This window comes from Poecile atricapillus, chromosome 1, assembly GCF_030490865.1.
Source record: "Poecile atricapillus isolate bPoeAtr1 chromosome 1, bPoeAtr1.hap1, whole genome shotgun sequence".
Classification (NCBI taxonomy): Eukaryota; Metazoa; Chordata; class Aves; order Passeriformes; family Paridae; genus Poecile; species Poecile atricapillus.
The window spans coordinates 141,620,650-141,646,293 of NC_081249.1; the positions used below are offsets into that span (position 1 = coordinate 141,620,650).

The 25,644-nt window shown below is 34.2% G+C and overlaps 1 protein-coding gene across 5 annotated transcripts in view; it reads right to left on the bottom strand.

The window, feature by feature from the left end:
- Positions 1-25,644, bottom strand: part of FUT8 (fucosyltransferase 8) — a 101,078-nt gene that overhangs the window by 25,879 nt on the left and 49,555 nt on the right. For 3 of the 5 annotated variants that reach the window (XM_058859167.1, XM_058859178.1, XM_058859187.1), the window contains 6 exons: positions 23,428-23,559; positions 21,677-22,089; positions 13,246-13,361; positions 12,950-13,118; positions 6,855-6,969; positions 1,147-1,384 (listed from right to left, as the gene is read on the bottom strand). In XM_058859167.1, the coding sequence (XP_058715150.1) occupies positions 1,147-1,384; positions 6,855-6,969; positions 12,950-13,118; positions 13,246-13,361; positions 21,677-21,879 (841 nt within the window). In that variant the 5' untranslated portion in view covers positions 21,880-22,089; positions 23,428-23,559. The remainder of the gene's footprint in view (positions 1-1,146; positions 1,385-6,854; positions 6,970-12,949; positions 13,119-13,245; positions 13,362-21,676; positions 22,090-23,427; positions 23,560-25,644) is intronic. The other 2 variants (XM_058859206.1, XM_058859196.1) reach the window with 2 other exon arrangements.

Genomic DNA, 25,644 nt, shown 5'->3' on the forward strand with positions numbered 1-25,644 from the left:
AGTTGCTCAAAAAAACTGCCTGCACCTAAATTCTGGAGTCACATAGAGGAGTCCGCTGAGAGCCATGTCCAGACAGTAGTTTCACTTACTACCCTTGCCAAACACAAATAAAACTTCATCTGGAATTCTCAATATCTGTTGTCCATTTACAGTTGTTTTTTAAAAAATCCAACCATTTCTAAGAAAAATTTTTTTTTGCAAAAAAAAATTCCATTCACAAAACCCACTAGAATTCTCAAAGCTAAGTTCTGTAGCATCTTGAAGCTCTGAAGAACAGATGCTATTTCAATGTGCAAACACTGTTTCAATGTGTAAACATGCAAGTTTACATGCACTCTGTAAACTGGATTTTGTAAATCTAATAAAGTTAATTTCAGACCTGTAAAACTTTAATAGTTACTTTAAGATTCCATATGCACTGGGTATGCAATGTCCTAGTGAAAAGAATGAAGATGTTGATATGTTTTGACTATCAATCACATGGAGAAAGATGTCATTTAAAACAAATATTATTTACTTTCACACAAACAAAGCTACCCAATCTTCCAAACATCAGTGCCCATCCACTTATTCTATGCAAATTGCTCCACATGATATAAGAATGGAACAACTTGCTGATGTACAAATAAAATTCATATTTAACATTGCCATTCTTTTTACAACATGAATTTTGGATCTGCTCGGCTTGCATTGGGAATTATTTCAATTATTTCTTTATTTTGTTGAGGTGCAAATGACTATTGGATAGCATTTCTTTTGTATTTCTATTGTTTTATATTGGCAACATCCCTTATTTTTTGAAGAGTTTATTAACAACAGCCTCTACTGAATATGCTCTTCCCATTAAAATTAGATTAATACCTAGCAGAGAAAACAGCAGCAGCCTGCTAAAAAATTTTAATTTAAATCTCAAATAAAAAACTTTTCTATTAAAAAAAAAACCTCTGCCAATGCAGAGCTATCTTATCAAGGAACTTCTTTCAATACAACAGACAAGTAAGATGTAAAAGGTGCTTACACGCACAACCGCAGTCATAGTCATCATGCTCCACATGCTCCACACAACATGGAAGAGACAACAAATTAATTCTATGGGAATGATGCTGCCAAAAGCCAGGAGAAATGTTGTGAGTGGTGAAGCCTTACCTGACCAGTGGCCAGTGGTGGAGCCTGCTCTGTCGGTGCAGGTCTCGCTGACGGGCCGGAACACGGTCTCCCAGCCGCCGGTGGCGTAGCGCCAGTTCTGCGACTCCAGGATGAGCGTGCGCTGGGTGCCATACGCGATCATGAAGCAATATACCACATGGTGAAGCTGGCAGCCATAGCCACAGCCTTTGTTGATGTTACACACAAGTTTCTTAGCTTTGCTGCAATCCTTCGGGTTCTGTGAGGATGGATGAAAAAGTGGAGCTGAAGAGAATATACACCAAAGGCTTGCATTTTTCTGAAAAACTGGCAAATGTCATAAATCACAGAAGCCATCCCGCTATAATACATCTCCGATTAAAATGGATGAGTAAGCTTCAGCTCCATGAAAATTTTATGTGAATTCTTCACTGTGAACATGAGCAGTTATTGAACGTTCTTCACTACCCCAATGTACAATAGAATATATTCAAGATTTTAAATTACTTCCTCATTTGTAAATCTGTCAGAATAAGCCAACATTTGGACTCCGAATTCACGTTTCATCAACATGATTCTCAGTGTTGGAATGCTTTTTCCTTTGGCATTTTTTCAAATTTGTTAGTTGTCTTTCAATAAACATGCATGTCATCCAATAAAAGAAAATTTCCACCTGTCTACAACGTACAGAATAAAACAAATGGTACAGAATGAAACAAATGGTACAGAATAAAACAAATGGTACAGAATAAAACAAATGCTTATTAAGGAACTTCTTCCCAGGCTAACTGACCACACAGTAATTACAGAATGTAAAACATATTCAGCAGACTGAAAAAGGATAAAATTTTAATCTGCATACACTTTACATAAAATAACATACTTCACTTCCAGAAACCAAGAAACCACAAGTTAGGAGACAAATGCCCACATTGTATGAATGCCATGTTTAAATATACAAAGAAATAAATATTTTTATGTATGTGGAATTTTTAGGTATGTGGACAACACAACATCATAATCAACAGAAGTTTTCTATTACATTGAGGAGAGTACTTTTTTTGTATGTATTCATACTTGCATGGCTCTAGACACACTTCTAAATTCCAGAAAGGTCTTCCATAAAATCTCTAGGATGAAAGTTTCAGATAAGTTGCGAAAATACTGATATTTGAGCATCAATATAAATTCTGTTTCTTTCACATCTAAACAACTTTAAATACAATTTTCTGTAAATTTGCAACAATAAAATCAAATCTTAAAAAAACAGTGATCCCTGACTGGAGCACTGAGATCTCTCCTTCAAGTGCTCTTAAAGATAATCTGAACATTCTGAATCCTAAAATACTTTAAAAGAAAATTAATTTGTGCTTTTGGTGGTATAAAGGAGGGGAAAATAATTCAGACTGCGGGGGGGGAGGGGTGGAGGGGGTGGAAAATAGTAAAACATCCAAAACAAAACCCAAAACTCTACAACATGTGCTATAACTTCAGTATTTTTTTTTATTTTAAATACACCTGATTCAAAGCCTAACTAGGTGTGAAAATAATAAATTATATTAAATTTCCATTCCAAATTTCTGTTTCTCAGACTAGTACTTTTGTCATTACAAATCTAATGGATAACTTGAGACATAACCTAACAGTTATCTTTGAAATTACAACAAATGTATTTCTCGCAGTCTTTCAGAAGAGAAAAGGGCCTTTCTAGTATTCTCTACAAGCCCACACAGAAAGATCTCCATGAAAAAACACCTCCTCATATCATTACTACCAGCAGTATTATATTTTTATTATTACTGTTGTCATTAATAGTATTATATTTGCTCAGTTTGAGTTATTAAGCTGTTCTTATGTCAACCCACAATGGGGTTTCTTTGTGGGTTTTTCGTAGGTTTGAGGATTTTTTCCATTGATTCTCCTCCCTGTCCCACCAGGGAGGAGGAGTGGGTGTCTTGGGGGGTACTTTGGTGCCAGCTTGGGTAAAGCCACAACACCATTCTTTTTGGAAGGGTTAATCTCTGTGAATTTTTTAGAAAATGCCCTTAGATTATGTTTTCTACACTTGCCATTACCTCCAAATGCTTGTGTCCTCTAAAATGAAAGCATTTAATCAATGGCATATTTAAAGTATTGTCAAGGTGTGCCCTTCTCACTTTCTTTCATGCAAATGCAAGCTTCATATAATAGCTTATGAACAATATTATGGAAATCAAGGAGTAATCACACAATGAAACATAATTCGATCGTGTGCCTGCTTACCAATATTAATATGATGCACTTACTTGGGTTTTATCATTATTTGTAGACTTAACTAAAAACTGTATCTATTAGTATTACTTTGTGACTTAAAAAGGAAGCTATTTAACTAATTTCTTTATGACTGTGAGTTTTTTTCAAATTGATATGCTCAAGTAGCAAAAAGGCAAAGCAGTATTTGAGCTTCAATTGTCTATTGAGAATTTTAAAAGAAAAAGGGAAGTAGAGATACTTGGATATATTGCCATTTCAACTGATGTTTCCAGGAAAAAGTGGAAATATTACCCATTGATAAGGAAGAAAAGTTACATTTCATGCATCAGAATAGCTTGGGTGTTCATAACCAAGACAGCCATCTAAAGCAACCAGTAAAAGTATTGAGCTGATAAAGGATAACAGTCAATTTCAAAACCAATTAAGACTGACAAAAGAGTTTTCCTCCTGACACAAAAGTCACAGAAAAAGATTATAAATCCCTGATTTGAATGGGTAGTACATTCTGTTCTCAACCCTAATGACACTGCTCATCACATTCCTGTCTCCAATTTAATGATCTACATAATCAAGAGAGAGATGAAAGGGACCTCCATGAATGTCAACCCCTGTAAAGTAACAGCCATACAACTGCAGTAAAAACAAATACCAGAAAAATCCAAACAAAAATTAAACCAACTCACACAAGATCCCAAACAAACAAAAAAATCTACCAAGCTAACCAATCACACAAAACATACTTTAATATAGAGAAGATTAGATCATCAAGCTGTTCCAGAGTTTACACCTTTTATCTTTCTCAGAATAACTTCTATGAACAATGCAACTAAAAACACTGGAACTTTGAAACTTTGGAAAATCCCATTTTTTTTAGAGAAATATGACAAAAATGGGTGTTTCTCATCCTAGTTATCACAAATGCAATTCATACCATCTTCTATTCCCCTTTTTTTGTGATGTCATTTGTAATCCTTTATTTTCATACCAGCTCCCCTCAAGACTTTGGGGGCAGAAAAAATCCAAAGAAAGAAACAAAAAAAACCAAACAAACCATCAGAAGTTTCTTCCAGCTGCTGGAAGAAAACATTCTCTCCCTAGTCAGAAATAGCAGATATTTGATTTGAGAGACAGAGATCTCAAACCTTCCTCTAATGTTAATTTCTCTAGTTTGCACCTACCCTCCTACGACACTCAAGTTTCAGCTGGAGTGAACCATCCCAGCATGCAGATGGATTTAAACACACTGTGTTCCTCGATCCTAGAGAAAACCTCACACAGATATCAGCACTGATCACACTTTCTAAGGTGGCTATTATACCAAAACCATACAATATACTTTTGATTTGATCGATTACAACTGTATGGGGTGCATCCCTTTGCATGTATGCAAAGTGCCCAGAGCCTTTTCTTATTGTTGTCATTTTAACATGAGCACTTTTATTAAAAATATCAATCAGTAATTTTAATGTGAGGGAGAGGATTTAATACACTTTACAACAGAAAAATCTAAGTAACATTAAATGAACAAAAATACTGCAAACTCCAAAAAGCTCAGAAAAAGTCTTGTGACCAACTTTGTCTTCTTTGCATGCATACAAAGTCCCAACTAAATAGTATGGCAGAATAAGACTAAAATATGGCAAAGTATGACTAATATAATTGTTGTGTTACTGCATACTTAGAAACCTTTCTCACCTGATTATATTTTTAACCTTCAAAGCTGAACAAAAAGTTGGGTTGTTTTTTTTTAAATCAGAGGCAAAAATACTCTGCTATTGCTAGACTGCATACTGAATCACAAACTTCCTAAAATAAACAGAACAAAAATAAGCACAAAAGAGAAGGGACAGAAAACTGCTGCCTTCATAATCATTTATTCACTTGATTACAGTACTACAAGGTGCTCTCATCTGACTTCTCTTGCACATTCTCTTCAACTGTTTGATAAAAAACATCTCTAAAAATAAGGCCTTTTTCTTAAATATCAAGTCCTAGCTTGTTAAATGTTGCTCCAACTATAGGGAACTAGCTACATGTAGCATCATTAAATCAAATTTATGGTAATGTCACCCAAATGAAATAGCAGTCATCACTATTCACAATCATACAGCTAAATGACTTCCCAAGGAGATGTCCCAAAATAATGCAGCTGTCACTGTTCAACATGTACCAGAAAAAAAACTATGCAGTACTTTCATACTTAACTAAAAAAACAATTACCAATATGTCCCATATAATTCTTTCTGGCATCGACTTGAGGAGCAGGGGTCGTTGAATATTTTATTTTTTAATACAGTTTTATTATTAATAGAGGTATATAAATGTGTATAATTTTGAACCATTTGACCACTTTATATTGGTGAATATTTGTTAAAGCAAATAACTTTGTGCTCTTGTTGATGACTTGCACAGTTATATTACTAAATAGGACAGCAAATGGATAGTGAAAGACAAGAAGAAGGTAGAGAAAGGCTATATTTATCAGCATGAAAAGCAGTTACAGTATATTACTGTAGTATCAAAATGAAAAAATAAGGAACAGTTCTCAGAAAGGAGTTGAAGAAGTACAATAAAGTAATAACTCCTGCACAACTTAGGGAGATGGTTTTTTTCCTCAGAAGGGTGTCCTTTTTATATAACAACCAACAAATGCTTAGTTTGGTCACAGTAGAAAGGGTTCCAACAGCTGAACTGTGAAATAATGAAAATCTGAGAAACAAATTCACCTATTTACACAAGAGAAAAGATCAGGTATTAAGAGTGACCATACAAATAAAACAGACCACATCAAATATCTTTTTGATCACTACATAAGTAGCTGCATGCATTCAGTCATGAAAAAAAGTCCCAACACCTTCAGATCAAGTTTAAATTTTATACACACACACATATATATTAAAAAAGCCTTATACTTTCAAAAATATGAGCACCTAGAGACATCACAAACAGATGTTGAAACAATCTAGAACTAGACAATACACTATACAAGCACTTCAATTTTACTTCCTTATGTTTTTAGAAATGGGCTGCTAGCTCAGAAGTTTGATACAAAGACTTTTATATTTTTATTTTTTAAATTATGCAAACATTTATGCATTTTGGTACTCTAAAGAATAAAATTTAAAAAAATTCAAGAGAATTAACTATCTTTTACAATAAAGTGAAGAATTCAAACAGGTTAGTACAGTCTAGTAAAAACTACAGATCAAAAAAATCCCCACAAACAAAGAAACAAATAAACCAGAATAAACAACAAAAATACAAACTCCAATGAGTGCCTTGGAATATTACCTTCCATATACATATAAAATGATGTTTGAAACAAGTGCAATAATTTCTTTTCTACATAATTCATCCACATACCAACATTCATTTTAAACTGCAATGTAATTATTCTACTGCCAGGTTTTAGCTAAGTGCTATGTATATAAGAAGAAAGAAATGTTTACCTCGATTCAAAAGCTGTATCCTCTTACCTGTAAATAAGTTATTCTTCTCTGTACCAAATCTGTTAGATCTTTGGCCTCTTTTTCCCGCCAATCTCCAGCTCCATCTGTTTGACTGAGGTAGTACAAGTCGGTCATTATTGACCTATAAGCAACCATGGAAAACAATTTGAACGTTACTAAATTGGAGGATTAAATGAAATCAAAGACAAATTAAAGAGATATTTCAATTGCAGCTTCAAAATCAACTTCTTCATGCCATCTCCTACTGCACAATTCAAACAGCAGCCAAGACAGACTGACTGTGTCCTTCATCTAATAAATGTTCCATGTCCATTAGCAATTAAAAATTAAAAATTCTAAACAGACTCACAGCCTTAAATACTAAATGGAGATTATCTAATACATTAGAGATTCTCTTCTTAGGGTTATAACATTTCATTAGCCAAATAAGAGAATAAAGAACTCATCATCATGAAAATAAAAATGTTATATAGCATTTATTTGTTAAAATTTGCAGGCTAGTCAAAATTACTGATTTTGTCCAAACAGTACCACTTTGGAAAAGATTTCTTTTTTTTAAACCTCTGTGGGTTTTGGGAAGAAATAGAAAACTGGAGACAAACTATTCAAAGTGTTTCTAGTAACATTAATGGTTACTCTAAAAATAAAGGTGGCCCAATTCAGAACCAGTAATTTCAGAGTTGGTTTCACAGATTGAGAATATTTAATATTGCTAAGCATTTCTCTTTAACAGTGCTAAAGTTTGAACCACTTTTCTTAATACTTTCATCTGAACTTCAGATGCTGCTATTTATTGCCTGTAATTCTTGATAAACCACAAGTTTGATCACTAGAAAGAGAAGCAACAGAACAAAGGCAGAGAAATTTTGGAGGTGACCAAAAAATAGTGTGAGGGTAAGAAAAAACATTTGAAGTGGTCTTGTCAAGCTGTTGGCAGCACTTGTTTGCAATGGAAGCACAAACCCAATTAGCCAAGGCTATCCCTTGTACACAAGTGAGAAGAGCAGGCTGCGTATCTCTACTAGGAAACCACTTCCAATGACACAATATTTAAGCAGTAAACATTGAGATAAATCAAATTAGGGCAGCCCTATCTTTATTAGCAAAGTTATAAGACAAACTTCTCTTGTCAATTTAATAACTGGATTTATGGATCTGTAGTTTTATTCTCATACAGTCATTCTGGTCTTTATCTCCATGCTTTTACACAGGGTAACAGAGACACTGACTATAGCATCTATTATTGTTGTATTAAATATTTTACCCAAATTATTCAGCAGCAGTAATCTTCACCTTCTGTCAATCAACTGGTAGAACCTTATCTACATTCTAATCTGAAACGATATAAACTGGATTTTCTTTTACAAGGTAATTGAGCTTGAAACATCCTATTGCAGCTTTGCATAAAAATTAATTTAAAGCATCACTGGGTAACTAGTTTTAAATCAGTAACTATTAAAGATACATAATACACACAGTATCATACACACAGTTTAAAGAGAATTAGAACAGAACTAATGATGGACTAGTTCTAATGCAATGGATTATAGACAGATAACTGAACAGATAAAGGGTCTGCTCCTCTTAGGACAGTTTCCCTATTTATAGAAAACACATTGGCTAGTAGGCATACTAGAAAAGGAAACCAGTGCATTTTCTTGGGAGTTTAAATATATTTTTCCTCCCAATCAGGATGTAACCATGTTGGGTTACATGAAAAACCCATGTTGGGTGTTTAAAGAAAAAAATCACAAAGTTAAGGTTTAAACATTAAAAAAAATGAAAAAAAGTCTCTCATTACAAGCAGCTGTGCAACCACACAGACACATTTTAAACCATTTTCAAAGGCTCTTTCATTAGCCTTAAAATGTCTTTTATGTACCTGGGATGGAAGTAATCAGTGTACTCTCACTATACTTTACAGAAATATATTTCCATTAAATATTGAAAAAATATCTGAAAAGACAAAGCTTACCAATTAAAAAGCAACAACAATAAAATAAAAATTTCTGTCAGTTCAAAACTAATTTTTCCTATTTCTAGGGAAAAAAGTGTTGCCCAATTTATTTTGTTTTTAGATTATTATCTATGGTGACCATGACAAAGAAAAGGCAGCAGCTTAGTTTTAATTATCAGCCTTATAGATGAAATATAATTACTTTGATAATTTTTGAGTTAAGAGAAATGGTGAGAGTGTCCTTACACAGCCTCAGTGACTCACCACATTAGGTAAAGGCAGCTTTGTTCAGTACAAACCATAAAAAGTATCAAATGATTTGCAGGAAATGCTATGAATTCATGAAAGAGTTTTCAAAGAGTATCCATAACCTTCTTTAAAAAAAATTATAAAACCCTGAAGTAAACCAGGAAGTGAAAAATTCACTGCTGCTATCACACAGAAATGATTATAAGGTAGCGCTATTTTAAGACACAATCACAGAGACCTTCTTTCTTTGATTGTTACCGCTCAGAAACGTGCATTTCCTAGCCACATCTGTCAGGGTTTTTTGAGTGTGACAGATCACTGTGATAACTTATTAATACAGATTTAGGAGAGACACAAATACCAAAGACCAGGGTCATGCTCCATGAGCAGAGAGTTAAAAGTGTAGGGAGTGGTGACCCACGAGCCCAAGATAGTTCAGTGCAGACAAAGGATGAGCCTGAACAGGGTTGTTAGAGGCTACTGCAGGTGGTAAAATGGCAGGAAACTTCACACAGCAGCACTGTAGATATTTACTACATCAAACTTGGTCTTTCACTGGGTTATTACCCAACAATATCAACTTGTTGCTGTTGCTTCAGATCATAAAATAAATCTTGGAGCTGCACATAAAAGCATTGTGCTCCTGGAAAGCAGAATGGAGGAAAAAATCTGGCTGTGTTTCATCTGTATTTGATTGCCAAAATAAAGAGGGAAGGGTGAGCATTTTTAACAATCGGGCTAGACATTTATTCCAGCTGTATGAAAACATATTTTAAACCTCCTAAAAATTTTATATTAACAAATAAAAACTCAAACAAAAATATGTAATTCAAAGGAAATAATGTGAAAATTTGTCTGAATGCTATGCATCAAATGTTGGCCAGTTACTACAAAATCCCTGATGACAGCTACTCCCCAGGAGAAGGAATGAAACTAACTCAGTAACAGCCACCTTGCAAACAACTTTTGTCAACACAGGAAACAACCATGACAACTAGAGGATTAAGTTGCTCTTTTTTAATAACTCAGTATCAAATAGTCTTTCCAATGTTTAGACGAATTTACTCTCAACAGCCCTCTTCCCTATAGCAACTAAAAGAATACAATTATGTCATTCTCAAGGAAACTCTTACGGTGGGCAACCGTGTTTCTCAAACAGAATCAGTACTGCAATATTTAACAAAACCATATGCAAGACCAGCACTCTCCTAGAAAAAATTCACACAGCTCCTAGGACATAGCCAACAGTGATTAAGGCATCCAACAAGGAGCGACTATCATGTACGTAGCGAACAATTTGCTTAACATCACCAAGATTAACAAAGAACTCTAATACTACTTGTCCAGAACCACAGAAATTGAAGTTTATCATCTCTGAGAAAGAAAGTCTTAATCCATGACACAGCAGGCTTTCCTCACAAACAAAACAAAGTAAGTAATAGCCTCTTTCCTTACATAGCTATCTCATCATTTCATACCTACCTCTTTGTTTTCTCACATAAGGACAGCGTGAAAAACTCCTTTAAGTACTTATAATTAACACTAATCTTTCTAATCCAAGCATTAGATTATAATACATATTGGAATTTCTGAGATATCTTTATGTATATTTATGTGTGTGTGTGTGTATATATATAAAAGTAATACCAGCTGCACTTGCAGTGTTCCATTTATCTAAAATATAACTTTTTAAGACAGCTCTGTAAACAAGAGAGCATTTGGCAACAGGTTTAATCCCTTTAAAAAAATTCAAAAAGCATACATGTACTTAAACCAAACCAACAAACAAACAGTAATAAGTAAAAAAACAAAACAGCAAAAACCCACACAAACAAAACAAAAAAGAAACAAAACAAAACAAAAACAAACAAACAAACAAAAAAACCCTGTGCTTCTACTGAGTGAATGAGAACATCTGATTTGCTCATTCCAAACTTATGCCATGTTCCTTTCAGAGACGCGACCAGATGGACAGTGTGCAGGGAAGATGAGACCGCTCCTTCCCTGGGGAGCTCCTGTGCATTGTAAGGGAAAAGAACACCCCAGAGACAGCAGTGCATCACTTGCCAAAGGATGTGCACACAAAGAACTGGGAATTTTTCTGCAATTCACAAAACAAGACTGAAAGATTAAAGGGAAAGGAGGAGACAGCTTGACCTCAAAGGTGCAGGAAAAAACTTCCTCAGGACTAGAGGCAAACAAGAAGTGCATTCAAGTGCAACACAAGATAATTCTACTGCTTGAAGGCAACATAGCAAATGCACCAGGAACACAGGCTGAATACTGTAGAAACATTTTTGTATCCATTTTTTTCTAATGCAATTCCTTTGAATTTCTATACTGTAATCAGATTGTCTAGATTCAGTTTAATAAAAACTAGTTTAAGGCTGTTTGATTTTAGCTTAAATGACTTTGGTCTTCTTTGAGGACTACACAGATATTCTTTCAGGTCTACACAGATTTATTACTAAGACTAATGAGACTTCAGATTATTCTATATTTAATAACCACCGTGACAACTGAAAGAATACTTGTACTCAAAACAAAAATCCTCAGAGGAAAAGAAAAGAGCAGTTGTGATTGCTTGCACCATATACCAACTTCTTTCAGTACCACACTGAGATTTATCTCCCAACTTCCAGAGGTCTACAGGGCAGTTTTATAATGCAATGCAAAGGAGTTTATGTATCTTTTGAATCAGTTTCACCTCATCCTGAAGTATAGAGAGATGTGAACATAAGGGTATCAGAAATGCAAAAACTTGCAAATTAAGATTTAGTGAATTAATAATCATTGGTGTAGAATGGAAAAGACTGAGGAAAACGACTCATCCTGGGAGGCAGCAACATAAAAACCTTCTGTCATCAAACACACACATTATTCAAGGTTTCACTGTGGTGAGGATGGTGTCTCATCCTGGCTTTATAAACAGAGCAATAATGTGCACACAAAGTGATCTTGTTATCATGACAGATGTCAGAAAGTCTGCTATTAGACTACTTGCTCCAGTCTTTAGCAGAGATAGTCTAAAAGGCATAAAAGAATCCATAACCTAAAGTTCAAGAAGCCCACACGGAAATAACTTCTATGGAGAAGAAATATTTCTGAGTGGAGATAAATATTGAAACAAACTGTCCAGGGAAGAGGCAGCTTCTCTGTCAGTTCACTGTTCAAGTGAAGATTTCAAGCCTTCTGGAAAATTCTGCTTCAGCCAAGCACTACTTTCATTTCAGTCAAATGTATAAAACTGCACTTGGCAGAGAACTAATTGGATGAAATTTAATCATGTCTTTTAGATAAATAATAACCCTCAATAATTGAATAGTCCCTTCTCACTTTCAACTCAATCAATCTGTGACAAAATGGATTTTGGAATTGTGGAATAATAAATTACAAAATTTAATGGACTATACTATTTTCCCATATTAATAATCAAGTTCATATTGTCTTTATGTTTTAAATAGTGTTTGCATTATTTCTAAGGAATTTAAAATTCTTATGATTTTTTCCCTTTACTATATTATTATTTTCAAAGGCTCTTGCCTTATTACTGATGTTCACACATGGAAATCACAGCTTTTTTCAGGGCATTGATTTAAGGTAGTATATTTAGTTAATTCAACTATTTTTGTACAACTGTTTACTGATGAGTCACAAACTGTCATTGCAATCCTGTTGGGAACAGAGTTATGTTTAAAGACAGATGTCAATGATTTTTTAACAGTTCCTGGATTAATTTTGTTCAGCATGAACAAAACTCATACAGAATATTTTAATATAATACAAAAGGTACTCCCTACAATAAGGAGGCCTGATGATTGACAGCAAGGAAAAATATAATTGCCACACATCTTTGAACAACAAAATGACAGTTAAATTAAAGGTGAGAACCAACCTTTCCTGATGACCCAAATCAGACAGAAATTCATCAATGCGTGTTTGCAGTTCATTTCCTTCTAGAGTTTTCAACTTCTTCAGTTCACTCTGGAGGAAAAACCAAAGTTCCTTAGCCCCATTTTCAATCCTCCTTCTCAGTACTTCATGGTCTTTTCCAAGGCCTTCTACTTAAAAAAAAAAAAAAGGCATAAAAGTATCAGTATGTGTAGCTCAATTACTTGTTAAGAAGCTAATACATGAAATACCAAAACACCAAAACTTGATTTAGAAGTGAAATAAAACTCATCTACCAACCATCTCCGGTCCGCTTCTTATAGTTTTCTATCTGTTCTTTGGCCTTTAGAAGTTGCTCCTCTAAAGCATGTACCTTTCCTGCAGCTGGTCCCTGATCAATGGGACCATCTGGTATCCTAGGATACAGAAAATACAGAAATTGCATTATTTATAAATATAATTATTTGATAAATTATTTGCTTTAACAATTCAGCTCTCCTCTCATTTTTATTTCATACTGTTTTATGGATAAACCTTCATCAGATTTCCTTAAAACCAGAAGAAATTAAACACATTTGCATGAATAAGATTTTAAAAACACAGTTTCATAGAAGATAAACAGTGCACAACACCACTGCAAGGTACGATTCAGCCTGATCCTAAACTGTGTTGTTGACAAGAATTCCACTCACCAACAAGAACAATCCAAGGCTCTGCTGATGAAAATAGCATCTGTGGCAGTTTAACTGTTAACCTGGCTGGCACACAAAGCCATTCTGCTCTTGAACCCTGGCCATGTATTAGAGAACCAGGGCTCCAGCACTCCATCTCCAGTTAAGTCTTCCCACACATCCACACAGGATGATTTCAATGTACTGTCTGGACTGAGAACAAGATCCAACCTTCTTAAATGTACCACTATCATGATTTTTTATGAAAACTCTAGTATTCTAAAGTGTAGATCACCTAAAAAAACAGCAGCAATTGTAACATCCATCTATTAAATTTCTGATCTGTGAGCACAGGAGAAGTATGGAAATACATATCTGAACTCTGTGAGCTGTTTCATAGTTGATGATTGTTCATCATCTCAACTTGAATCCACGCATTAATGAAGCAAAATTATTATAGTTTAAAAATTAGATGCTAAGTTCTTTTTGCCTTACAAATTTAATACAGGGAAAATAAAAACCATTTTCATTTCAAGAGAAATTACCCTTTTTGTAATCATTCCCCATTTTATAAGCTTTTGTAAGAGCTGACCCTAGAAAGAAAAAGAACAAGCAGAGGTGCAATGAGAAGCCTTTAGAACTGCAAGGAATACAGAATTTGTGCAGAACATGAAGACGATTCTTCCTTCATAAAGGAATATGAGCACAAAAAGAACAGATATTCTCTCCACACAAACACACAGCTTCACAGCACTGTACACAGGAAGTGTCCTTGACAGACAAAAGATGCCTCCAGCACAGAGAAAACAGCGGTTTGAGGGAGCACCTTCCCTGTAAAAAAGAAATTACAGCATTCTAAATATCCTACTGAGATGTTATTAACTTTAATGTCTCTCAGGTCTGGATAACTAAATTCCAATAAAATTTCAGGAACTGATAAAAAGTTCATTTTTCCTGGAACAGCTGAAGAGAACAAATACCTTATGTAAGCAACAGAAAGGTGCATCACATGAAGAATAGTATTTAAGCACCTTTTTTTCAAAAGGGGGTAGGAGAGCTGGAAGAAGCAGCAGCTACATAGCCTGACAGAGATTTAGTAAAAAATTCTGCAGTCATAAAGCTTCCTATTGAAAGCTATCCTATCCCTATCCTACTAGGGATAATCAAATTACTGAAAAAAAATATTTGTGTTCTAAAACTACTATTGTAAACAAAAAGAAATTATCATTAACTGTTCGTACATCTGTTTTTTCATGCACTGAGGGAACAAGTATGTCAGAACTGTGTAAAATATCCTAATCTTAAACATGTGCACTCCCTAAATATGCTCTGTTTCAACAATCCATTTGTAAATTTGTATCTACAACAAATGTACTGCATTATATCCTACTGAGATAAAGTATTGTATTGCCATGTCCAGGACAATACAAACAGTCCTTTAAAAAGTATATTGAAAGACAATTACGTTCTTACAGTAATTTAAAACCACCAGATGGAAATGTGTTTGTGATCTGCCAACTTGGTACCACAATTTGAGTTGTGAAGGAACAACTAACCACAAAATTACCAGAAGAAAATGAAACTGTTTATCTTGTACAAGTTACGTACCCAAAAGGCAGAATCTGTGAAGAACAATAGGGTGAAAGGGTAGAAAATCATTACCATAAGAAGTCTTGAGACAGTGCACACATTCTCTTAGCATAAGGCAAGTCTGTAAAGTAGCAATTAGAGACTCCTACAGAAGGATGGTTGTGGATGATATGAAAGAAGCACAGTAATGTTGATCATTTGATACAATTAGATCTTAAAAAGAAAAGTACCATTTTGCCATTTAACATTCATCTTCCTTTGGCACATTGCAATAAAAAATTAATTATACTTAGACTGTTAGATAAAAGAGCTGGGATGGGGGGATATTCCCTAAGCTAGTTTCTTGGCCTTCCAAAAATCACATCTTTTTAGGATGAAACTAAGATAGCTTATTCTTTTTTCAGTTGTGTCTCTACACCTGTTCCCTCATCAGAATTGGAATTGCTGTCTTCCTCACTTTCATCCCACCTCAAAATTAAGGAAAATATTTTTCTCTGCAACCAGCACATCTTGGCTGTTATTACCTTCTACTAGTACTTCAACTGAGCTGGAGATATGACAACATCTGAGGGAAAAGTGTTTGAATTAAAATCCTTGTCTAGTCTCATGGCATCCTGTATGCAGGTAACTTCTAGTGCAGGATATCCTAGTAATTATGCATATTTACGAATAAAAATCTCTATTGAAAAACAGGAATTCTTACCAAAAAAATTTTTACCAAAGTCTTGACACCTATTTTAATCCTTAAAATATGAGAAGTGAGTTTAAAGTAAGTTCATCTAAACTAAGATGATTCTAAGCAGTAGAAAAAACAGTAAGCATCTAGTACAGAGTATCTTTCACTTATTACTATGGTAAAATTGTAAATTAAGTTATGAACACAAAATAAACACCATTATAATCCACTTAAATGGTCAGTCAAGCTAATAAACCAAGTAGTGGGTTTATTTCAATTCTTAATAGTTACAAGGTGTGATGTTTGCATGCTGCTTCCTACCATCTGACAGCAAATATAAATTATCTTTTCCATAATCAACTCATCAAATAAAGATACTACTGTATAATTTTAAGCATCAAAAAGATTATGTTGTAGGGATAATCTGTTTCTTCTTTGTCCCTTGTTAGTAATCTAGATTTAAAAAAATAATTCTGTGTACATAATCCATATGACTGAGGCCACTTTCTCATCACCTTCAGGTGACAGAGGGGCAATGACAAAGCAGTGATCTCTAGTCTGGAACTCTGAAGGCAAAAAGAACCCCTTAAAATTAATCATAGTGACATTCAATTTAGCTAGCAGAACTGCCATACTGTGTAAAATAATTGTAAAAATAGTTTTTAAAACCCCATAAATTATAAAAACTATTCTAACCTTTTCCTATTTCCAAGATATCTAAAAGGTTACACTAATTTATCAGCAAAAGGAAAAATGTAAGATTTCACAAGTTCACACTCAAGTACTTTCTCATTCTTTCATTTATATCCAGGTTCTTTGTATGGAGCTAGAAGGTTTATAACTAACTAAAGCCACATCACAATTGCCTTTTCTTCTTTCACTTTTTTCTCTTCCCCAAGAAGAAAATCATGTTCAATTATTAATGAGTTCTAGCACACACAAACAAAAAGAACACAGGCTGTCACTTCATCCTTCTTAGATAAAACCTCCTCAGTAAATAAAAATGAAAGAAAAGAGTCAATGTTATCTGCAAATATAGAGCAAGCATCCCATATCAATTTAGATCAGCACGGCCCTGATCAGCACTGATTTATATCCACTGTACATCTTCCTTCCCTTAACTCAGAATTGCACAAAGAACAGTAAAAAGAGCAGAGGTGCCCACCATTTAGTTCAATTATCTTCATTCTTCCTACATTGGCCTGCGCAATACCCTCAGCTTCAAACTCGAGATATTTTAAATAAATGTAGTAGAAAAGTGCACTTTAGTATTTAAATTTTTATCAACCCAAAGCTATTCTTCAATCCAAGCCCCTTTAATGCTTTCTACAGGTTTAACAGACAAAAAAAGCTGTCCAGAGTAATTGACAAAAGTACTTTAATAGAGTTGTTTATGATTAATTGATCTTGAGTTTGGATTCTCCACCAGCCTCAGCACCAGCAACATTAAAGCAACTCTAGTGCTTTTCCAAAATTAAAATCTGATCTCTTCTTTCTGAAGCTACACTCAGAACTATAAGAATAATGTGCAGAGATAATGGTGTTTGGTTTTATGTGCTTGATGACATTTTGCCCTTTTCCACCTCTGTTCTGCTTTATAACACACGCTCCTAATTCAGAGTAAGAAACAGGTTATCATACTTATTAAAAGAATTGCAGGTTCCACAAAATGCAATATTTAAAAGACTCTAGGAAGCAAATATAGTCCAAATGTGATGTATTCATAACATGAACACAGTGTGAATTCATTTAACAAGATTCTCTATTTCCCTGAGGAGAACTCTGAAATTACTGGTTCCTAAACTGCCAGGTTTATCTTCCATCAAAATACCCTAAAATATAAAGAATTGACTACCACCCAGTAATACACAAAGAAGTACATGAATACTATGGAGCATTCATGTATTGCAAAAATAAAGAAAGCTGAGGGCAAGGATGAAGGCACAGCTGAAAGAACAGCTTCACAGTTTCCATCCAAGAAAATGGGACATTACAAAAGTTGTAATTTTCAACTCTCCTATTCCTAAAAGCTTTGTATCATCTAAATGCAACAGGGATAGTGTTTAGCAGTCATATCACAATCCTAGTGGTAAGTTAAACTTTTAGGTAAAACTACTGGTTTTAGGAAACAATGCTATACAATACTTTGATTTGATTATTACTTCCTCTCAAGTTTCCTTTAAATAACTACAAAAATCATAGTAAAGACTTCTAGTTTTGCTGTCACACCTACTACATCTGTAATAAATGTCCTTGAAAGGGCTCTTCCAGATCTACTGGATATAGAATAGTAAAACAACAACCTATAAAAAACTCAGGTTTATTTCTATTTTGCACTAATGAAATCTAGACTGCTTCTAAAATCAACCCAGATCTGCTCACACAATATTGTTTATAATCACATACAGACTGTGGTAACACTCCAAACTCACTGTACTACAATATTTATGCACATAATTTCTAAAACTCAGGAAATACAAAACACCTTTAATTCCATTTATCTTCTGCATCATTAACATACATCTGTGCCTCTTTCTAGCCCACAAGGAAGGTTTTTACATAGCTTCATATTGGCAAAAGAAAAACTATGGTAACTCCTTACCAAAGGCCTTTTAAATACACCATAAAAACTATGTAGTATGTGGTACCTGATGTAATTTCAAGTAATCAGAACTGCACCACAAAAGTGTACTCAGTTCCCAAAGGAATATTTTTATTTCAGGCCATTTTCAAAAAGATGTGACTGTTCCAATTTGCACTCTTGCAAAGGTATATCTTAGAAAATAGAGAAAAAATATGCTCACCAAAAATCCTTGCAAAAATATGAACTACTCTTGACCAATATGGGTAATAAATTAAAAATTTAAATTTTAAAAATCATAAATACTTAAGGAATTATTTTTTTTTCTTAATTATAAGGACATACTTTTTAAAATCAAGCATTTAAATACAAATGGTTGCAGTGGGTGGGAAATAAACCAGAATAACCCAAACAAGTACCTATCCTTGCCCTTAAAACCCTAATTCTACCCCTTGTACATCTTGTGTGAAATGAAGCAACCAGGAGAAAATTACAAAATCAGATGTTATTTAATAATCACAGAGCAAAAAAGGGTTAAGCAAAATTTTATAAAGCCTTTTCACAGATATGATCTTTGTCAAGTTTTGAATGGTTGGTTTTGTATGCACGTAATGTATGTTTCACAAGGCACATTTTTGGTTTTCTTTTTTGTTGTTGTCTTTGGGGATGAGGAGCTGCTACATGAACTGGCAGCAAAGGAGGATTCAAATCTCAGGGTGGAAAGATCACTTCTTTTCATTGTATGTTGGCATTCATAGAGAGATGGATGGAAACAAGCACAGTCCAGCTCCTCTTCTCAGCCATCCCCAAAGACTGACACTTTTATCAGGTGATAAGGGAGTCAGAGGAGTCACAGGAACCCATTATAATGGGAAAGCCCAGGCAATGGAAATGCCTTGAAATGCATTTTACTATTTTAACTAACAATTAAAGACAAAATACCAATTTTCTCTAACTTCAAAATGGAAATTAAAAAACTTACACTTTTATTAAACTACTAGTTCTTGTAACCATACCTGCCTTTTGCCCCTTCCTGCCTGCCATAACTAGCCATTAGTAATATCACAACTATTCATTATGAATTTTCTAACATTCACAAAACTTCTTTGCTCACTAAAGTAAATTATGTTAACTTGTAGCTTTTTACCATGCAGAAGTTTTATCTAATAGTGCCAAAATACTTAACTAGTATAGTTACTAGATGTTTGTTTATTGCTCCAATTTTACAGGTAGGCACTCTCATTTTGTATAAACTCCTCCACAAGTAACTTTAAGGTCGTATTTGAAATATTCCTAATTTTTTTTAGGCATTATCTTAGCCCTGTTGCACACCATAATATATTCTATGTTTTAACCACAAAACACATACTGTTTCATTCTCTAGATATAAATTCTTAGTGGAAAAGGGCAGTAAAACCAAGTTTTTACCTCATGCCCTTTATGAGCTGTACTGATGTAGAGTGTTGTCTTACCCAGTCAGATTTAACTGCCACTATCAGAGTTTTCAGTACAAAACAAAAAATTCTAAAAAATTAAATCATATTCAAATAATTGTTCCAGTCTTTCTGTCTTTGATCAGTAAAGCCTAAAATAAATTATATCTTTACTTTAAGATATAAACTGGAGCAAAAGTAATCTTTTCCCTCTAATGGGATTTCTGAAGTTAAGAGTTCTTTTGTTTCCATAATGTATGCTCACAGCAGCAGCGATCTCTTCCAGGACACAGATACTCAATCCATGGGCTGCTGGTTAATGTCTCATTTTAAACAACACTGCTACAAAACTATAAATGGGACAGTTTTAAAGCCAGCAGCTATTTTCAACACACCTTATTTTATCTGGCAAACAAAGAAATGAGATACTGAAATCCTGTACCACACTATGATTTAATACTTTAATAACACAGGTTGACCAGGATATTTCTAAATACTATTTGCGATGTTTCTATGTAAACAGTACCATGGATTTGGCATAGTAAAAATAATGAAAAGGCCCTATATTTCATGCACCATTTGCCTCGAAGTCCAGTATTTCACCAATCTCAGATTACTTCCACAAAAAACTATGCCTGATGATCTTCCAGTCTCAAGCTGACTCACTCCTGGAAAGAACTGACTACTGAACCTGGATATGTGTGGCTGTTCAACTGGTATTTAAAGTCATTTGGGCTTTCTCATGCTAAAATTTCAGATTCTCCTGTGGTTATGATACACAAACACTCCGAGGAAAGGTCTCAGAAGTATTGTTAACAACATATTTACAAAAGAGCTGAACAGAGTCCAGTCAACACAGTTTTGCATCTAATTCCAGCATCCTGACACCATTAATGGAATCATAGAGAAGGAATGTTGAAATACAGTTTTTCTTTTTTTTAATAATAGGAAATTATCAACAGTATAAGCTATTATTTAAAACTTGCCCATTAAAAATGTAATATTATCTGAATATAGATAAGGTTAGTGAAATATAGAAAGGTATTTAGAAAAATTATCACTGCCTAAAACATAGTTTAGCCTCTCCTTACACTTAGCATCTCCTGTCTCTACTACCTCCTTCTTGAGAGGCAAACAGTACCCTGCCACCAGTAAAATCATTTACTCTCTTCTAGTCACTGTGTAATTTGAATGGGTTACATTTCAGTGACTGTGTAATTGTGAAAAAAGAGATGATCCTACTGTTTTACAAGTATTTCTACAAGTTTAGCAGCAAGGCAAGGAAGAAAACTTAAGATAAAAGAATTTGTATAATGCAGCAATCTATTGCAGATCATCTTCAAGTCAGCATTTATCTTCAACAAGCTGTACAAATGTTTACAGCAATTTTAAAACGAGCTCTTCCAATTACTGCATGCAGAAGTATAAAGAACTAGATGTTCTAATTTGTATGAATGTCATAATAACTGCACTTGTTTGAAGCTGGCATTGAGAGGTGAACCACCTATAGAACTCTGTTATTGTGACAGTAACACTTCCACATCATTAAATGACTCCTAAGTAATGATTACATCAGACCAGAGCTAAATGCACACTATTGATTTAAAAGTTTTGCGATATATTTTCAGCTACTTACAGCACAGACTGAAACACTTATATACACTTTTAAATGAGAAATATAATTTTGCAAAAACTCCCACAAAGAGCCCTTACAATTTAAATTCTGGTATTTCATATTTCAAACATTTTCTGAACAGTTGTAATTATTTTGAGATCCTACCTGAGAGATTCTGCCATGCGCCTTAAGTCCTCATTTTGCTGCTTTAACCGTTCAAGTTTAGCAAGGATCTTGGATAATTCCCGACTGGAGTGATCTGGGTGCTCGCTGTCTCGTACCAGGTGCCCACCAATATAAAACAGTAAAGTTCCCCAAGCAAAGAGGATGAGCATAATCCAACGCCAGGAACCAGTCCATGGCCGCATTTTCAGAAGTTCAATTCACTCCAGAGCTGCTTCCACTCACAAAACAGCAAACATTTTCTTAGCTTGTACAAAGGTGGGCAATTCCAGTTCCTCTGCTTCAACACATCGTACCAGGGAAAAGTTCTTTTCAGTGTTTGTCTTACTGCAACTCCTTAAATAAGATTCTTATAAGGCTATACAAAGAATATTGCATCATTCTTCATTTATATTCTGTGGGAAAAATAAAAATAAATCTGAAATTATAACTCTGATATGTAAAAATATAGTGGACTGCAATTGAGCTAAATGTATTGTCATTAACATTCAAGAATGACAATAGTCAATGTTACCACTTTCTGTCACAAAGACAAAGAAAAAAAGCTTTTAACTTTCCACAGAACATTATGCTGAATTCACAAATGAATTACAAAGAATATGCAATCAATCTTGGCTTTGAAATGGCCAGAAGAAATGCTGCATTTGTAAGAGAAATATTTACCATTTCATGTGTCACTTCAGACATTAAAATAGTTTAAAATAGTTTAAAAGTCACTCTGTGATAAACTTGACATTTTTCCTTACTATCAACAAATAGCTTTTATTTAATTATAAATCTTTTATTAAATTTCTTCTCCATTTTTATCATGACTGTGACTCTAATAAATGAATTATAGCCATTTTAAGATTTAGTCCATTCTCCTATTTGCAAGTATTTAAAAATCAGGCAAGTATTTAAAAATCTTCTGCTGTTTCAAACTATCAAACCTATTTTGACAGGTTATTATTAAAACTATTAAAAAAAAAAAAGCAGAAAATGCTCCAAGGGTAATAATACCTTCTCTCACAAATAAAACCACCGTGCCATTTTAAAAAACACAAAGTCACCTCAGCTCATATTCTACTTGGCAAAATATCATTTGATTAGGGAAAAATTTCCTCATCTGTCTAGATCAAATTTTAACTGACAGCATGTCCAGTCTTCTTTAAGTGCTTCTCCCCTCTCTTCCTCTTTCTCAGCAATGTAACATTTCTACCTTTTTTAAAGGGCACATATATGCCATTCTGACTCAATTTTCAATGTAACCCATTTTCTGAATTCTCAAATCTCTAAATCCACTGTATTTCCTCTGAGATACCATCCATATCTACCTTCCCTCAAATTATTCTTTTCTGTTTGATCCTTCTTTCACCCTAACTTCTTTTTAATTTCATTTAGTTAATTTATTCTTTTCCAGCTAATTTAAAGTCTAGAGCAAAATCTTCCCAAATTGCAGTAACTTCCAAACTCACCCAGTTATGGAAATATGCCTGGAGCACACACTTCCAGATACAATAACTCTAACCTTGAAAAAATGCTTAGTGTTTTCAACAGCACTCAAAATGCTGAAAAATTTCTCTAGTTATCTTGAGAAGAGGGGTAGTTTGCATATGTTTAAAAGAGGCAAAAAAAAAAAATTCACTTGTGACTAGTAAGACGGGACACGTTTGTTTATAGAGTACTTCGCAAGCAAAATATTAACTTCATTTTCCAGTCTGTTCTTCATAAAACATGAGCTTAAGCAGACTCACAAATCACGTATCTTCTTTATCAGAGGCGACGTTGGTCCGTCTCAAACACCAGTGTTAGTAGATTAGACAATCAATAATCCACAAAATTGATATAACAAGTCATCAGGAACAGATGGTATTCTTCCAACAGTTCTAAAGAAGTTAAGGAATGCAATAGTTCAATTATCAACAGATAATTAATTATTAATTTAATTATGCAACCTCTTAGTTATAACAACTTTGTAGCAAAGGAATGGAAAATTTAAAAAGTAAACTGAATTATTTCTAAGGGTGACAGCAGGGAACCCTGCAATTACAGGCCAGAAAAAAATATATTCGTGTCAGCCAAACTGGCAGAAATAGTAAGATTAAATAAATCTTCAGATATAAGGACGAAAGTAATCAAAGTAAAAAAGTACTAACATTACTTTCAGAAAGACAAATTGTGCCCCATAAATTTATAAAAGTTCTTTTGAAGATGTAAACAAACACAGAGGTAGGACAGAACCAGTCCTAATTGTTGCATAATTGATTAAGTCAATGTGGATTTTCAAATGCCATTCAACAAGGTCCCCAAAATGTTCCAAAAGACCTAAGCTGGATGGAAGAAGAAAGATCGTCACGTGAGTCCCCACCCCATTAGAAGAGAAAAAATGTACAGTAAGACCAGAGAATCACTTTAAGTGGAAAGAGTGAGCAAGAACCTCTCTGTACCCATGGCAGCCTTCATACAGCTTGACATATTCATAAGTGTTTGGAAAACAAGATGAAACAGAAGGTGAAAAATCTGATAGCAATGAACTGGAGGTTATCAAGATGTTTAATGAGGGAAAAAATCAGTTCTGCAGTGTGTAGAGATGATGTTTGAGGCCCATTAGGAATGGGCTTTAGTTGGTATTGGTAATTCTATAAAATGTCCGTTCAACATTGGGCTAAACCCAACAAAGTTCTCACAGGTTTTAGATTTCTAAATTCTATCAACTTTTAATTCTAAACTTTCAGGTTTCTATCAATTTCTATCAATCTCTGAAGATGTCATTATTCTTTTCATAAGTTAGGTCACAGTAGAGTTAAATATAAAATACAGATGCCAAACTAGCTGAACAAATAGGAAGAACATTCTGAAAAAAACATTTAAAAGCCTGTATCTCAAATGTGGTGTGTCTAATTATACATGAGTTCCAACAACACTTAACTATCAACTTTGTACTGTAATGTGGCTTTCACATTAATTGTTTTATTTCACACTGTTCTTGGAATGCAAAATGCCAATGCATTTGACATTTTGTCAAGGTATTTGACATTCCAGGGATGAGACATCCAGCATCCCTGGCTGTTCCATCCCTGGAAGAGTTTGAAGCCAGGCCGGGTGGGACTTTGAGCCACCTGATCGAGTGAGTGGCATCCCTGCTCATGGCACAGAATTTGGAACTAGATGATCTTTAAGGTTCTTTCCAACCAAACCATTCTATCATTCTGTGATTCATTATTTCAAAGTTCACACAAGATCTTTAGATAAATCAAATTAAAGGAAAAATTATCACACTTTTAAAATTGTTCAATTTTTATGGCTTGTCTCAGGTTTCTGAAAGATCTCCACATGCAGACATAGGCCACAGCTATCTGCCTGAAAGAAAGTCAAGATGTAATGTCAATATTTATACTTGTTTAACTTTCTACAGCTGTCTATGAGATTTCATACTGTAAACTAAGTTCAAGACTACCAAAACTGAAAGTATGAGCCTTGAGTTAGAAAAAAAACCACAGCAGCAGCCCACAAATGCAGCAATTCAAACCTGTCATGGATCATGACATGGTTATTAACACCATCTGACACTGAGTACCTAAATACAAGTCCACCTAACCTAAAAGGTGGGGCAGAGCAGTACCAATGAATACATTTTATTAAGCAGGAAAGAGAAAAATATCTTAATAGCAGTCGCTAGTGCTATTATAAATTTGTTATAATTATATAGTGAAGGTTCTTTATCTAAGAATATTACATTACTTTTATTTTACCAGAGAAAGCCATGAATTTTAATTTAGTAGTTAGTTATCTCCTGAGATTTACCATGATTTCTTGTCTTACATTTGCTTAGATTTACCCGTACCCTTGCATTTTCCAGGGCATAAGCACATCAAAACATAGTATAATGGCAATTAGCTAATTTTTTTCCCTTCAACTTTAGATTAGTTCTTGTTTCCTTTCTAGGGGATCCTGAGAATGGTTGACTACTT